The sequence below is a fragment of the Ranitomeya variabilis genome, chromosome 4 (assembly GCF_051348905.1).
Source record: "Ranitomeya variabilis isolate aRanVar5 chromosome 4, aRanVar5.hap1, whole genome shotgun sequence".
NCBI lineage: Eukaryota > Metazoa > Chordata > Amphibia > Anura > Dendrobatidae > Ranitomeya > Ranitomeya variabilis.
In genome coordinates, this window is record NC_135235.1 from 551907467 (window position 1) to 551924920 (window position 17454).

Consider the following 17454-nt stretch of genomic DNA (forward strand, 5'->3'; position numbering starts at 1 on the left):
ACCTATTGGATGGTACTCAGCATGCGTCTGTCCTAAAATAATCCTAATTTTAGGCTACTTTCACACTAGGGTCGGGAACAACCCGTCGCTGTGCGTCGGGCCGACGTTCCCGACGCTAGCGTGGTCTCCGCCGCACAACGGGGGCAGCGGATGCATTTTTCCCACGCATCCGCTGCCCCATTGTGAGGTGCGGGGAAGTGCGGGGAGGTGGGGGCGGAGTTCCGGCCGCGCATGCGCGGTCGGAAAAAGCGGACCGTCGGGAGCAAAAAACGTTACATGTAACGTTTTTTTGTCCCGACGGTCCGCTACCACACGCCCAAGCGTCGCAAAACGGACGCAATGTTTGGCAATGCGTCGCTAATGTTAGTCTATGACGAAAAAACGTATCCAGCAAGAACTTTTGCTGGATGCGTATTTTCGGCAAAACGACGCATTTGCGACGTATTGCAGTTAACGCTAGTGTGAAAGTAGCCTTACCCAGAACTGGACAACCTTACACATTAGAACACTTAAGCCATGTTTTCACATTCAGTATTTCACATCCAAAACCAGGAGTGGGTGATAAATACAGAAGTGGTGACGTGTTTGTTACAGTTTGTCTCTGTTCCTCTCCTGGTTTTGACTTACAGATTCTGAGGTAAAATACTGAACGTGCCCTTAAAGGGAGACTCCGCAAACCATCCAAACAAACCTAATTGTTCTTCCTCCTGACATTGTTCTGCTTTCTTTACCAGAGGCAATTTTCTCAATTCCCTCTTCTATTTACATGTTATTTTTGGCATCCTCCGACCCAATGCAAAATTGGATCATAGAGCTGAAATTGAACCCTGCGGTTTGAGGAGGATGTGCGCATTACCTTGAAGCACAATCACAGCATGGATATTCTGACTGTGGGGGTCAGGCATTAATACACTTCTGAGGGGTTCCAGGACTACAGCGCTGAGCAATTGTTACATTTTGACACAATATATATATATATATATATATATATATATATATATATATATATATATATATATATATATATATATATATATTTTACATTTAGCTTGAATATATAAAATAGCTGGATAGCAAATGTTCACATTGTGGAGATCAGGAAGGGGCGGTGGGTTTCCAAGTCAGACCTTTCATTTGTGATCCAACTCTCGAAATATTCACATTTAGGTTACTGTATGGCTCCGGGAAAGAACCCTATAGATTTTTTGTAAGCAGATTGTTTTCTTGCCATAAAATCAGTGCCACTATAAAGATGGCAGGAACCATGCATTTAAAAAAAAAAAAAAAAAAAAAGAATGTAATTTAGGAGGAAGACGATAGTGAACTTACACTCTGGGATCCAGTTAATGTAAGAATGGAGCCAATATGGGCTCAGCAGAGCCTGAGAACTTCACAGCTGTGACTGACTAGTAAATCCTTACACTTTCCCAGCTGTCAGCCTGGGCACAGTGGGGAGCCCCCCGCAGCTAGCATGCAGTGGTGCCCCCTTACCTGCTTGGCAGAGTTGTAGTCCGTTAGATTGGTGTTGTAGGTCCAGCTGGCTTCCACACTCAGGTACAGCACTTGCTCCGCTGTATGGTTGTAGTCACTGGCAAACTGTTGGGCAGCAGCTTCATCTGTCCCATAACTGTCATTTGGCAGCCAGGCACTGTCCAGGGCTGAGGTGCTGCCCACCAGGAGCAGCCCCAAAACAAGAGTCCTGATCATCTCCAGGCTCGGCCAGCCAGGTGGTCCCAGATGCACCTTCATCCCCCTGTGGGTGAAGCGAGAGACACTCACTGGTTACAAGGTCTTTTATAAAGAAGGAGAAGCCAGCCCTCCGGTGCTACCTCCTGCCAGAGATAAGACGGCTGCCCCTCTCCATCCTGAAGAAGCACTGTCACAATTCACAGGGAGGAAGCCAAAGTCCTTCACACACACACCTCGTCCACCTCCTGACAGACGGCTCCGTCTCCTCCCTCCTCACAAGGAGCCACATCTTAACTCCTTCTAGTGAGCTCAGGGTCTGCAGGGGGAACACACAGCTCTCTGCTACATCCTGACCAGGCACAGCCCACACGTGGAGATAGGACCTCTGTTACCTGGTACATGTAGTCCATCAGTACCAGAGACCCTATGCATTATATATATTTTCCACTTGCCTACAATTATATAGATTACACATGTATATAATCATCCAGTACATTATTAGAGAATCTACGTATACTGCAGAATGTAACAGTCACCCTATACAATACAGGTTACACAGCGTCAGCAGACATCCAGTTTTATTTTGCATTTGTTATATAGTGCCATCATTCTGCAGCACTTTGCAGACATTATCGCTGTCCCCATAGGGAATTTAGATTAGAAACCCTAAGTTGTAACCAGATATTTTTGGCCCCAAATCCCCTTTTGCAACCTTTCAACGAGCCATGCAATTCGTTGCAAGCCAGATATTTTTGCGAAAAGTGACTTTTGCACCAAAAATCATTAAAGAAAAATTCAAAGTGTAAGGTGGTTGACTGGACTACATTGAAAAGTTGCAAATATGAATCCAGCAAAAGAAAATATATATAATATAATAATTGCATTATATTAATATAATAATTGCATTATATATAATGCAAACATACAGGTCCTTCTCAAAAAATTAGCATATAGTGTTAAATTTCATTATTTACCATAATGTAATGATTACAATTAAACTTTCATATATTATAGATTCATTATCCACCAACTGAAATTTGTCAGGTCTTTTATTGTTTTAATACTGATGATTTTGGCATACAACTCCTGATAACCCAAAAAACCTGTCTCAATAAATTAGCATATCAAGAAAAGGTTCTCTAAACGACCTATTACCCTAATCTTCTGAATCAACTAATTAACTCTAAACACATGCAAAAGATACCTGAGGCTTTTAAAAACTCCCTGCCTGGTTCATTACTCAAAACCCCCATCATGGGTAAGACTAGCGACCTGACAGATGTCAAGAAGGCCATCATTGACACCCTCAAGCAAGAGGGTAAGACCCAGAAAGAAATTTCTCAACAAATAGGCTGTTCCCAGAGTGCTGTATCAAGGCACCTCAATGGTAAGTCTGTTGGAAGGAAACAATGTGGCAGAAAACGCTGTACAACGAGAAGAGGTGACCGGACCCTGAGGAAGATTGCTGAGGAAGCAGTGGACTGAGTCTGGTGTGGAAACATCCAGAGCCACCGTGCACAGGCGTGTGCAGGAAATGGGCTACAGGTGCCGCATTCCCCAGGTAAAGCCACTTTTGAACCATAAACAGCGGCAGAAGCGCCTGACCTGGGCTACAGAGAAGCAGCACTGGACTGATGCCAAGTGGTCCCAAGTACTTTTTTCTGATGAAAGCAAATTTTGCATGTCATTCGGAAATCAAGGTGCCAGAGTCTGGAGGAAGACTGGGGAGAAGGAAATGCCAAAATGCCTGAAGTCCAGTGTCAAGTACCCACAGTCAGTGATGGTGTGGGGTGCCATGTCAGCTGCTGGTGTTGGTCCACTGTGTTTCATCAAGGGCAGGGTCAATGCAGCTAGCTATCAGGAGATTTTGGAGCACTTCATGCTTCCATCGGCTGAAATGCTTTATGGAGATGAAGATTTCATTTTTCAGCACGACCTGGCACCTGCTCACAGTGCCAAAACCACTGGTAAATGGTTTACTGACCATGGTATTACTGTGCTCAATTGGCCTGCCAACTCTCCTGACCTGAACCCCATAGAGAATCTGTGGGATATTGTGAAGAGAAAGTTGAGAGACGCAAGACCCAACACTCTGGATGAGCTTAAGGCCGCTATTGAAGCATCCTGGGCCTCCATAACATCTCAGCAGTGTCACAGGCTGATTGCCTCCATGCCACGCCGCATTGAAGCAGTCATTTCTGCCAAAGGATTCCCGACCAAGTATTGAGTGCATAACTGAACATTATTATTTGATGGTTTTTTTGTTTGGTATTAAAAAACACTTTTATTTGATTGGACGGGTGAAATATGCTAATTTATTGAGACAGGTTTTTTGGGTTATCAGGAGTTGTAGGCCAAAATCATCAGTATTAAAACAATAAAAGACCTGACAAATTTCAGTTGGTGGATAATGAATCTATAATATATGAAAGTTTAATTGTAATCATTACATTATGGTAAATAATGAAATTTAACACTATATGCTAATTTTTTTAGAAGGACCTGTATAGTAGACTTTAAATGGTGTCTGTCAGAATGACTGATCAAGCCAGGTACTGGTGTTCATTGCAACCTGGACGTGGCCAAATATTTAAATGCAGCAACCAACGGTTTTTGGTCCATCTTTGCATTTTCTTGCTCTAAACTAAAGCCAGGCTGTCAGTATAGGGGTTGGGGAGATTGTCTTCTCTCCAAAAAGTTGGAACGTGCTTGGTTTGAACAGGCATTCTGTGTTGACAAAAAAAATAAAAATAATAATAATAATAATTATTGAATCAGCCCCTATCTGAACAGAATGATTAAAGAATTGGACCACAAGACCCGTAACAATATTTACTTCAATGTCAAAACAAAGTACCTGTGATTATTCAATATCCTACAAATCACTTTAGCCAAAATAGTCATAATTAATCATCAATGACAGGAACTACACAATTGTCGCAAAGTTTACACAAGCAACTGCCAAAGATTTGTTCTTAAAAAGCCATTTGGGCAGCGTGTTAACATTAGGACATCCAACAAAAGCATGATCTAATATTCACTACAAATTCAGAAATAAATCAGTGAACACAAAGCACAAGGTTCTACATAAAATAATGTTATTACACAATATTAGGAATGCATGATGACAGTGAGACTACTTCGACAAAAGTTAGATCATAAGCTGAATTGATATTTTAATTCCGACCTGTTGTCTTAGGCTACTTTCACACTAGCGTCGTGCACTGCACGTCGCTATGCGTCGTTTTGTAGGAAAAATGCATCCTGCAAAAGTGCTTGCAGGATGCGTTTTTTCTCCATAGACTTGCATTAGCGACGCAGTGCGATGCATTGCCACACGCTGCAACCATTGTGCGACGGTTGCGTCGCCACCAAAAAACGTTGCATGTAACGTTTTTTGGTGCATTGAGACCGTCTTTTCCGACCACGCATGCGCGGCCGGAACTCTGCCCCCGCCTCCCCGCACATCACAATGGGGCAGCGGATGCGTTGAAAAACAGCATCCGCCGCCCCCGTTGTGCGGCGCTTTCACTGCTTGCATCGGTACGTTGCAATTCGTCGTGCGTTGTACGACGCTAGTGTGAAAGTAGCCTTATTCCAGAGAAATCTATGTTTTTCTTAATATCTAAATGATCTGTCAAGATCTATGGGCCAGATCTAGATCTCCTGAGAATCTGCCTTTAGAGTTAGTTATGTCCGGCCCATAGATCTTAAACTCATTTACATATTGAAAAACCATGTTTTCCCCTAAAAAAAAAAAAAAAAAAACCCACACACACGACTAGATGGTGGCCCGATTCTAATGCATCGGGTATTCTAGAATATGCATGTAGTTTATTTATGAAGTTTTCAGGATAATGCAATTTATACACAGGATTTGGCCGGCTGGGAGCGACCAATTAGCGAAGTGTGGTTTAAATTCCGCGCCAATTCGCGGCTGGACTACGCCTGTAGCTGATTGGCCGCGGCCAATCAGTGAAGCCAGGGCCTGCTCCAGGTTTTTGAGGCCCCCGGGTGAAAGAGTCTCAGTGGGCCCTCCTTTTTAACACATACCACGATTCATGATGCACAGATACAGCAGAGAAATATACCACAGCCAAGTAGCATATTACACAGCCCACGCAGTATATAAATACAGCATATAACAATGTAGGCACCATATCCCTGTTAAAAAAAAAAAAAAAAAAAAAAAGAATTAAAATAAAAAATAGTTATATACTCACCTTCCGTCAGCCCCCGGATCCAGGAGAGGGGTTTAGCGATGCGATGCTCCAGTCCCAAGAATGCATTGCAGTCTCGTGAGACTGCAATGCATGGCCCGGAGCGTCGAGAGGAGCGGGAAAGGCACCAGACGGTGAGTATATAATGATTTTTAATTTTTTTAATTTTATTATTTTTAACATTAGATCTTTTTACTGTAGATGCTGCATAGACAGCATCAATAGTAAAAAGTTGGTCACACAGGGTTAATAGCAGCATTAACGGACTGCGTTACACCGCTGCATAACACGGTGTAATGCAGCCATTAACCCTGTGTGAGTGCTGACTGGAGGGGGCACTGACAGTAGGAAGAGGCAAATTCGCGGCTGGACTGTGCCAGTCGCTGATCGGTCACGGCTGCCAGGCAACACGTGATTTCCGTGAAAGACAGACAGAAGTGCCCCTTGTGTAGTTATAATCATAGTTCATACAGTTAAGACAAATGTCCATCAAGTTTAACAGATTGGAAAGAATAAAAGCAAGGGCTATATGTACAACTGCGGCACCCCAGGGTCCTGGTCGTCACAGTGGTATTGCTTTCCTCTCGGGGAGACTGATGCTACGTTTGGAGGCAAAGATAGATAACTGCATCCAGGTATCACAAACATGCAACACATTTCACACTCCAGACCACCAGGGGGAGCTCCTGCTCCTATTTATTAGGTCAATCCCCATATAGATATAACTGGTAGTCTGTAGGAAAAGTTAGTCAGTTCCTGGCAGAGCTCCAGACAGCAGTTCTGTTAGTTCATTCCAGACCAGAGTCTGAGGAGGACAGAAGGTTAAAGGAGCTGTGCATGCCCTCAGAGCTGCAGCTCCCAGAAGGACATTGAAAGGCAGAATTGAATTGCAGCGAGCGTGAAGGAAATCGAAGCAAAAGGAGAAGATACCAGAAGGGGACCAGCCCCACTCAGGCTGCTTCCTTTGATGCGCAAAATCCCGGAACACCGAGGGAGCAAGGACCTCTACGCCTTATTTCAGAGACCGGCAGGACAGCTAATTGCAGGTTACCTGTCCACACCTACACCCAGGAGGTACGGTGACACCCACAGAGCCGGGTTATCCAAGAGACCCTATAAACAGGCTCAAGTCACCAGTCATACGGGTTTTGTCCTATCCTATACAGGGGACAGAGAGCGAAACACCAAATCTGTGAGACCCTTATGTGAAGCCATAGGCAGTAAGGGACTACACTACCGCAGCGCAAGGGAAGGCTACCAATTTCCACCTGGACAAGGGAACTCTGGACTTGCCTCCAAACCAGCCGGACTCTGCCTGCCCTGTGATCTGGTGCTCTGGACTGTGGATGCTGAAGTCTTCAGTTAAGGTAAAGAGACTGCAACCTCATGTCCTCATTCTTCTCTGCGCCTCTCATCATACCACCAGCTATACACTGGGAAGCCCTGGGGACATACTTCACCTGTGGGAAGGTGTACCATCTAGCTGCCGTGACGTTACCCCAGCGGACCCCTTGGAGAAGCGTCGGTCACCCTAACCGAATACCACAGGTGGCGTCACGAACATAAACTATCCCTTTTACATGGGCGACCTGGGCCATGGACTGGGTCGCAGCCACCGTGACATCCCCCTGTGAACCGCAGGACCCGGTACCCCTAGCCCGCATAATAAATATATGTGCCTGTTAGCTAGTAGATAGAAAAAATTATTAAAATTTGAGTCCTCAGTGGTTGATAACTTTTAACGGCTAACTGAAGAGGTGGCAATTGCACAAAAAAAAAAAAAAAAAAAAAAAAAAACCAACCCACGAAACAAACATCATTTCCTTTCCAACATCGGGTGTAATAATCCAATGTTGGACTCCCCCTGCTTGGTGCAGGTGATATATACAGTTGACATGTTCCCGCAACAGCCACAGGTAGAACTGCTAACTAGTTAAATGCCACTCAATTTCTGACAGCGGCATTTAACTTGTGCTTCCAGCAAGCGTGCCAGAAATCCCAACCATCGGTAACAGTCATGTGAGCGTGGATCAACAATGGGTTGGCATGACAACCAGAGGTCTCTCCAGACTTCTATGGTTGTCATAGCCCGATTGCTATGAGCGCCACCCAGTGGTGCTCATAGCAGCAGCGCATTTCTGCTACATACAGGTGATCTGATCATCGCCTGTATGTAGCAGAGCCGATCAAAGTGCTGCAGCTTCTAGGTCTTCCATGGAGACTATTGAAGCACGCAAAAAAACACGCAAAAGCAGAAAATGGACCAGGGGTTAAGGAGCAGAAAAATGACAGTGAACAAATCCATGGGCTTTGTTCATACAGTCAATTTGTAGACTTCAGAGCAGAAATTCTATTAAAGTTTTGTTTAGGAACATCTTCCTGGTCATATATTCAGTCTATTGGGTGCTCACCCTCTCCCATCAGATTTTGATAAGTCAGTTGGTGGGAGAAAGAAGAAAGCATGTCACATCTACAAAAGAGTCTCCTAAGGACTATGCTCCAAACTAGACATTGTAAAGTCAAAAAGCTGCCAGAACACTAAAGGAAACATAAAACAAGTCCAAAAAGATTCACCAAGAGGGAGAATCTTCCAATTGAAGACAATTTGTCAGTTTTGCAATTCAGCCTCATTCATATATCTAGTTCTCATTACCAGTACTATCCGCACAGACAGGATCACATATCCATTACTATCTATGGGCAAATCTACGAGGGAGGTTGGGGGTTTGCATACAATAAAATCAGATGTTACAGGCAGCGACCAGGAATGGCTAAAAAAAAAAAAAGACAGATGAAAGTGTGTTTTAACTCACAAAAAATAATTGTTGTATGAGCCAAAGTTTCCTAGTCCTTTCATTCTCTTACCTGCGCTGGCTACATTGCTCATACAGCTCTGTAGCCATGGTGAAAGTGACAATGATTCTCAAAGGCAAGAACCAGGCTTGTAGCTGTGTGATCCTACAGGGGTCTCATGTTCAGGAACCTTGAACAAGAACAACCATCCTCATCTGTGTAGGTATCACATTGATGACTATATATGAGCACCTGAAGGAGGTAATTAAATGAATTAACCTCTGCATGACCAAGATAAACTTCAGGGTCAAATTCAGACAAAAAAAAAAAACTGAAAGGTTCATTTTTTATCTGAGTCATGGATGAAACCCGCCAATGCAAGGCAAGGGGTCCCAGAAAAAATCGGATAGCTCAGGAATGCCATCCATGTGTCATCATTGTATCGTCTGTATTTTACTGTGGAGGAGCTTCAGAAAACTCAACTCCAAACAAGTGGTGAAAACCAACATACCGATCAATGGCCTCTCTCATGTGAGCATGTTTGGTACACCCGTAAAGACAGGCTGGAGCGAGCCGCCCGCCCCCCCCCCCCCCCGGGCGGCGTACGTGGAGGCCGCCATGACAGGGGCTTTGGCGCAGGGGACAAGGGGTTGGGGGGCGTGTTGCACGTTCCAGGGGGAGGGGTTAGCGGTGGTGAAGGGGATGATGGGAGCGGGGGTGGAGCGGTTCACTTCCCGCTCTACAGGACCTGAAGCAGTCACGAACGCTGGTACCTGCGGTGACTATGTCCGACATCGACCGGATTCTGGCCCAGCTGCGGGCGGCGGCGGCAGCGCAGCCACCCGGCTGGCTGGAAGGGCAGCTAGCGTCCATCCTGGGAGGCCCAAGTGGAAGCGGAGCGGTTTCCCCTGACCCATCGGCGGCTGGGCCTGGTGAGCGGCGCTCTAGGCGAGTGCGCCCCCCTCAGCGGCTGTCACCGGATGCTGCCCCGGCGCCCCAGCGGCGGCGCAGGAGCCCGTCACCGGACCCTCCGGGCCGCGTGCCTGCTTGCAGGCGCCCCAGCAGGCCGCGGTCCGGGAGGAATCCACCTGCCGCGCTGGGGCATGCGGCGGCAGTTGGCCCCTCTCCCTCATCTGCCAGGGGGGGTGGGCCCATGCGCGCCAGAACAGCAGCTGTGCGCGGTGTGAGCACGGCGGGCCGCGGCGGTTATGCCCGTCCTGGGCGGCCTGGTTCCGGCGGCAACATGAGACGGCGGGGGAGCATTCCAGCAGCAGGCGGCGCCCCAGACTCAGCGGGGCTGCCAGGCTCAGCCGGGGTACCCCATTCCCCTCATGCAACTGCGACCGGGCCTGCACCACTCCAGGGGACGGCGACAGAAGGTAGCGCTGTGGTCGGCGGGTCCGGGTTGGGGCACGACAGATTCCTGGCGGCCTTCCAGAATAACGGAGCCGGCACGGTCCCCTCTGCTGGTGGCGGAGCAGCTGGATCGGTGAGGAGCGAGGTCCACGTCCGGGTGGACGCTCAGACGACTTCGCAGGCAAGAGACGGCGGGACGACGTCGGCGGCTGGGGGGACTGCTGCGCCCCTGCAGCCTGGTGAGAACCACTCTATGTTTTGTTTGTCCCCGGCGTGGTCAACGCCGATTTTGACTTCGGTTGATCGGGTGGGGGGGGGTGTGGAGCGCGGCGAGGGAGTCACGGTACGCGCGGATGCAACGCGGGAAGGGGTGGGCGAATTGTTATCGGGGGTACGAGAGCTGTTGTCACGGTTGAGCAGCGGAAGGTTGGGGCCGTCCCCTTTGTCAGCTTGGGTTGGATCGGCCGAATCAGGTTTAACGTTGTCAGGTAGCGGTTTGGGTGATCAGGGTAGGTCGGCCGAGCCGGTCTCGGTGTCAGTACAAACGGAAAAGGAGAAGGAAGGGGGTGTTCGGTTAGATGATAAGGCACGTGGTGAGGTGTATGTTTGCTTTGAAGGGCCGTTGGGGGCGCACTTGAAGAAGGAAGTGCGTGAGAAGATCTGGAAAGACGAGTACGTGGAGATATTTTCACTGTTACCATTGGAGAAATTTAACTTGGACAAGAATAAGAAAGAGGATAGTAAGAAGGAGGATGAGGAGAAGCGGCGTTGGCGACTTATTCCTCAGACGTTTATGAACTGGCTTCAGGCATTTGCGATTTTGGCAAGTGTTATTGGCGAAAAGGCTCCCGAGAATTGCTCAGCCTTGTTTTGCTACATGGATTCCATAGGGGAGGCGCATAGGGCCTATGGTGGTCAGGCGTGGTTAAGATACGATGAGCAGTTCCGGCAGCGGAAGGCGGTTCGTCCAGTGATCAGATGGGATCAGAAGGACATTGGTTTGTGGTTACGTGTAATGGCGCCGACGAAGTTTGGTCAATCCTTTCAAGGGGGGGCCGGATCTTCCGGCCAAGGCTTTGGACAGGGCTCCTCTGCGGGAGCCGGGGGTCAGGCGGGTCAATCCGGAAGCCAGAAGCATGGCGTCTGTTGGCAGTTCAACGAGGGCCAATGTAAGTTCGGGGCGACTTGCAAGTTCAAGCATCTGTGCTCGCACTGTAATGGCGCCTCCCACGGAGCCTCCAAATGCTTTAAGAAGAAAGGGAGGCCAGAGGGTAATCCCAAAGGGGGCGACTCCGGTGAAGTTGGACGCGATGGCCCCCTATCTAAGTAGGTATCCTGATAGGGAGGGGGCAGAGTTGCTTCGGGCTGGGTTTGATGTGGGTTTTTCTATACCGGCTCCGGGTTTCGTGATACCGCCTACGCTGAAGAACCTGAAATCGGCCGGGTTGCACGCTTCGGTGGTGTCTGAAAAGTTAGGAAAAGAGGTGGCGTTGGGTAGGATGTCTGGTCCGTTTTTTACTCCCCCTTTGGAGGATTTGGTTGTGTCCCCCCTGGGCGTTGTGCCCAAGAAGGAGCCGAATAAGTTCCGGCTCATTCAGCATTTGTCATACCCGAAGGGGAGGTCGGTTAATGATGGGATTGATCCGGAGCTTTGTTCGGTAGCTTATACTTCGTTTGATGAAGCAGCCAGGTGGGTGCGCATTTGCGGTAAGGGAGCGTTGTTGGCTAAGACTGATATTGAGTCGGCCTTTCGTTTGTTGCCCGTTCATCCCGATAGCGTGAGGTTGTTAGGCTGTTACTGGGACGGTGCGTTCTACGTTGATCGTTGTTTGCCGATGGGCTGTTCACTGTCGTGTGCTTATTTTGAGGCTTTCAGTTCCTTTCTGGAGTGGGCGGTGCGGGATGTGTCCGGTTTAGACTCAATAATTCATTATTTGGATGACTTCTTGTGTATAGGCCCGGAGCAGTCTCAATGTTGTGAGATCCTGTTAAGGACGGTTGTTTGGGTAGCGGAGCGCTTCGGGGTCCCGTTGGCACCGGGCAAGACTGAGGGCCCGTGTACGAGCTTGTCTTTTTTGGGCATTGTCATCGACTCTGAGAAGTGGGAGTTTAGGTTGCCAGTGGACAAGGTGCTGGGATTGAGAGACGAAGTAGCGCGAGCTCGGCGTGTGAAAAAATTGCCACTGCGTGAAGTGCAGTCGCTTTTGGGAAAATTGAACTTTGCGTGCCGAATTATTCCCATGGGGAGAATTTTTTCACGTAGATTGGCCAGTGCTACGGCTGGGGTCACCGCCCCGCATCATTTTGTGCGTTTGTCAGCTGAGCACAAGGCTGACTTGGAGGTTTGGGACCGTTTTTTGTCTTGTTACAACGGGCGTTCATTGATGATCGAGGAGGCAGTGGCCAATGCTGATTTGGACTTGTTTACCGACGCTTCAGGCGGTATTGGTTTTGGGGCCTTTTTTGGGGGCCGTTGGTGTGCGGCCAGGTGGCCAGAAGCCTGGGTTGAAACGGGTTTGGTGCGGAACATCACGTTGTTGGAAATTTTTCCGATCTTAGTAGCGGTGCAGATTTGGGGCGGCGAATTTCGGAACAAAAGGGTGCGCTTTCACTGTGATAATATGGCGGTGGTGTGCGCCATTAACAGTTTGACGACGGCGTCTCCCCCGGTGATCAGAGTGCTTCGGCAGTTGGTTTTGTCTTGTTTACACTTGAATGCTTATTTCACAGCTTCGCATGTGCCTGGTGTTAATAATTGCATTGCCGATTCTTTGTCTCGTTTCCAGTGGGAGCGTTTCCGGTCGCTGGCGCCGTATGCCGAGGAGACGGGCCTGGAATGCCCGGCGGAACTCTGGAACGTGGTGTCCGGGCTGCAGAGCCTTTAATCCAAGCGTCCTTAGCCCCGAGTACGTGGTCGGTTTATCAGGCGGTATGGAACAGTTGGGAGAGTTGGTTGGCGGCTTGTGGTGTCGGGTGTTCGGGTTTGGATCAGGTGGGGGCGTTGTTACTGTGGTTGAGATATGGGGCGGATCAGGGATGGTCGGCAGCGAAGGTGGATAGGACGATTGCGGCTTTAGCCTTCGGTTTCAGGATTCGGGGTTTTCAGGACATGACAAAGTCCTTTCTGGTAAAGCAGGCCGTGAAGGGGCTGAGAAGATCAGGCAGCCGAGGAGATTGTAGGCGCCCGGTGTCCTTTGAAATGTTGGAGCGGTTGGGGGCACGTTTGGGTGATGTATGCGTTTCCAATTTTGAGGTTGCGCTGTTTCGTTTAGCTTTTTCGTTGGCTTTTTATGGAGCGTTGAGGATTGGGGAATTGGTGTCTCCCACTACGGTTCGTCAAGGGGGCCTGTGGGCGGTGGACGTTTTTGTTTCCGAGGGGTCTATGCAGTTTTGGATTCGGAAATCTAAGACAGATCAGATGGGGCGGGGTAAAAGAGTTGTGTTGGGCACAGTTCCTGGTTCTGTGATGTGTCCTATTCGTTGCTGGCAGGCTTTTGTTAGGTTGCATCCGCGTGGTGATGGGCCTTTGTTGTGTCACGAGGATGGGTCTTTCCTGTCCAAATATCAGTTTGTAGCGGTTTTTCGGCAGTGTTTAAAGGCCATCGGGGTAGATGCGGCCAGGTTCGCTTCCCATTCTTTTCGGATTGGGGCTGCCACCGAGGCGGCGCGACATGGTTTAGCTCCGGACGTGGTACAGAGGATTGGGCGGTGGGAATCCGGCCGCTATCGGAGTTATGTGAGGCCTTGAGTATCGGGGAATGGTTGATAATTGGTGTGCGTGGGCTTTTGTCTAAGTTGTTTTTGTTTTTCAGGTCCATCCTCGTTGTTGGTGTGGATCGTCGGCCATTCATATGTGTACTGGGGTGCGAGACGGGCCGACGTCAGGCAGGATGGAAGACAGCTTGGGTTTTCCAGGGACGTGGCCGTCCTCAGATGGTTGGGGTTTCGGGGTTTAAGTTGGAACAGAGTCCTGGAGGAGGTACACAAAGCTATTCAGCTGGATAGGCCTCCGGACATTTTGGTTCTGCACGTTGGGGGAAACGACTTGGGAATTCGTCCTTGTCGAGAGTTGATACGCGACATAAAACACGACATGCTCCGGTTATGGGTTTCGTTTCGGGAGATGTCGATTGTGTGGTCCGAGATTGTTCCTCGTACAGTTTGGAGGCATGCCAGGTCGGTAGACAAGATAAATAGGGCCCGTATTAAGGTGAACCGGGCCGTGTCGGGTTTTATTGTGCGAAACGGAGGAATGGCCGTGCGCCATTTTGAGTTGGAGCGTGGTGGTGACCAATTTCTATTGGGAGATGGGGTTCATCTAAACGCGGTAGGCATGGATTTGTGGGCTCTGGGGTTGCAGTCAGGAATCGAACGGGCCATAGCGGTTAAGGTTGGTGGGGTTTCGGCTACTTGAGGGGGTCAAGTATCCTCATGGTGGCGGGGGGAGGGGTCCTTGGAGTTGGTGCTAAATTGGCCTGGGGGGTCCGTCGGGATACGGACTCTCCAGTTGGTTTAAGTTTTGGTTGCGGGTCTGGTGATCTGGGGGAATCTTGGTAATGGTGGGCCAGATTCCTAAGTTGGAGGTGGACAATGGGAACCCTTCGGGGTATTTTGGTGCTCTCGAGCCTGTGGGGTAACGGCTGAGAGTAATCTACGGTTGATCTCTTGTCCACCTGTTCATACTTTGGGTGACACCAGATTTCAGCTTTAAGGACCCCTTCCCAGCTGTTTATGGTTATATGTTTTGTTTGTAATAATAAAGGCCGCTGTGGCCAATTATATCCAACTTGAGACTCATGTCGTTATTCGGAGGTTGGAAGGAAAAGGGGTCGGTGATCCCTTGGGAAGGTACTTAATAAAGGGGGGTAGTCGACAATACCAATGTCAAGACAGGCTGGAGCGAGCCGCCCGCCCCCCCCCCCCCCCGGGCGGCGTACGTGGAGGCCGCCATGACAGGGGCTTTGGCGCAGGGGACAAGGGGTTGGGGGGCGTGTTGCACGTTCCAGGGGGAGGGGTTAGCGGTGGTGAAGGGGATGATGGGAGCGGGGGTGGAGCGGTTCACTTCTCGCTCTACAGGACCTGAAGCAGTCCCGCCCGCCCTCCCCTTTTTTGTTGTGTTAATGGGTTTTTGTCCTTATTTTCGGGTCATAGTGGCTGTAGGCGGGGGGAGGGGTCCTTGGAGTTGGTGCTAAATTGGCCTGGGGGGTCCGTCGGGATACGGACTCTCCAGTTGGTTTAAGTTTTGGTTGCGGGTCTGGTGATCTGGGGGAATCTTGGTAATGGTGGGCCAGATTCCTAAGTTGGAGGTGGACAATGGGAACCCTTCGGGGTATTTTGGTGCTCTCGAGCCTGTGGGGTAACGGCTGAGAGTAATCTACGGTTGATCTCTTGTCCACCTGTTCATACTTTGGGTGACACCAGATTTCAGCTTTAAGGACCCCTTCCCAGCTGTTTATGGTTATATGTTTTGTTTGTAATAATAAAGGCCGCTGTGGCCAATTATATCCAACTTGAGACTCATGTCGTTATTCGGAGGTTGGAAGGAAAAGGGGTCGGTGATCCCTTGGGAAGGTACTTAATAAAGGGGGGTAGTCGACAATACCAATGTCATATGGATCTGCAATGTGAACCTATAATGGCGGAAGCATCCGCATTTGATCAGCATTTGTTCAGATTTTGCTTCTACATTTTCATTCATTTTTCATGGATTTGTCTCTTCCATATTTTGGATGAGACTTGCGTAGTCAAGTCTATGGAAGCTGATAACACGCTACTGTATAAAAACAGATGCCGCATGGATGCCACAGATGGAAAACGTCCATTTTTTCTGGCTGAAAAGCTGACAATTTTTTCTACCCTCGTGTAAACTTAGCCTTAACCCTCCTTCAGACATCAGTTATTCTAACTTACGAGAAAAATGGACCGAGTTCTATCAGGGATTTGCATATAGGCTACTTTTGCAGCGCCCCAGAGTCCTGGTCGTTGCAGTAATGTTGTTCTTCCACCAGGGGGAGCGATGTTACGTCTGAAGGCAATAAAGGAGATCTCTTTACCAGGTATCACAAACCATACACCACACTTCACACTCCAGTCCACCAGGGGGAGGTACGCTCCTATTTATTAGGGCACTCCTCACAATTAGGTAAAACTGGTGGGCTGGATAGGAAGTTAGGCAGAAGCTGACTGGGCGTTAGGCAGAAGCTGACTGGGCTTCACCCAGGCAGCACCCTGTCAGGCAGCCAGAGGGGTAGGAGGAACATCAAAGAGATGCAGACAGAGGGGTCCCTGACAGGGGTGGGATCCTGTCAGAGGCCTAGACAGAAGGCCACGGAGCTGTGCCTGCCCCACGTGCGGCAGTATCCTAAGGAAGGACACGAAAGAGAATTGTATTGTAGAGGGTGAGAAACAAAGTCATAGCACCAGGAGAGGAATCCAGAAGGAGTTCTGCCCTACAAAAGGCTGCCTCCTTTCTGAGGCGCAGTATCCGGTAGCCGGAACACCGAGGGAGTCCCCAAGCCTTGCTCCAGAGACCGGCAGGATAGTTAATTCCACGTTAGCTGCCCGACCCATACCCAGGAGGCACGGTGGCAACTTGTGGGGGCCGGAGCATGATAGAGTCGCTGTAAAAAAGCCTCAGGCCACCAGTCATACGGGTTTGTCCTATCCATTCCATCAGGGGGACAGAGAGAAAGAGAAATAACATCTAGAACACCAACATCAGTTGTGAGGACCTTACCGAGAAGCTCAGCAGGGAGGTACTACAACACCCAGGCACTAGAGGAAGGCTATTGATTTCCACCTGGATAAGGGGACTCTGGATTTGCCTTCAGACCGGCCGGACTCTGCCTGCCCTGTGATCTCGTGCTCTGGACTGTGGATGCTGAAGCCATCAGTAAAAAGGTAAAGAGACTGCAACCTTGTGTCCTCGTTCTTCACTGCGCCTCACACCATCCACCATCTACACTCTGGGAAGCCCTGGAGATACACTTCACCTGTGGGAAGGTATACCATCTAGCTGCCATCACATCACCCCAGCGGACCCCTAAGCAGCGTCGGTCACCCTGACCGAATACCACAGGTGGCGTCACGAACATTATTCCTTTAAAGACCTTTCCCCCATTTACAACGGACGTCCCTAGGGCCACGGACCGGGTCAGCCCCCGTGACATCCCCACTGAGAACCGAAGGACCAGGTACTGAGTACCCCACTGCCCTACGGGGGCGCTCCACTTTCACACATCAGGTTTTCACCATTAGGCTCAATCCGGCTAAATTTAAAACAAAAAAAAAATTCCCATAGACTTGTATTAGTGCCAGATGACATTGCGTTTCGTCGGGTTTTCGTCGGATCCAGCAAATCTGCCATTTCCGTTTTCTGGAAAAAATGTCCATAGCA

General features: G+C 49.2%; 1 protein-coding gene across 2 annotated transcripts in view; it reads right to left on the minus strand.

Moving 5' to 3' along the window:
* The window catches only part of ACE (angiotensin I converting enzyme), a 63541-nt gene extending 54627 nt beyond the window's left edge, over window positions 1-8914 (minus strand). Inside the window, exons 1-2 of one of the 2 annotated variants that reach the window (XM_077252668.1) lie at window positions 8775-8914; window positions 1492-1753 (exon numbers count right to left, since the gene is read on the minus strand). In XM_077252668.1, coding sequence (XP_077108783.1) covers window positions 1492-1753; window positions 8775-8812 — 300 coding nt within the window. In that variant the 5' untranslated portion in view covers window positions 8813-8914. Of the gene's footprint in view, window positions 1-1491; window positions 1754-1829; window positions 1880-8774 lie in introns of those variants that run through there. The other variant, XM_077252669.1, reaches the window with a different exon arrangement.
* Window positions 8915-17454: the final 8540 nt, after the last annotated feature.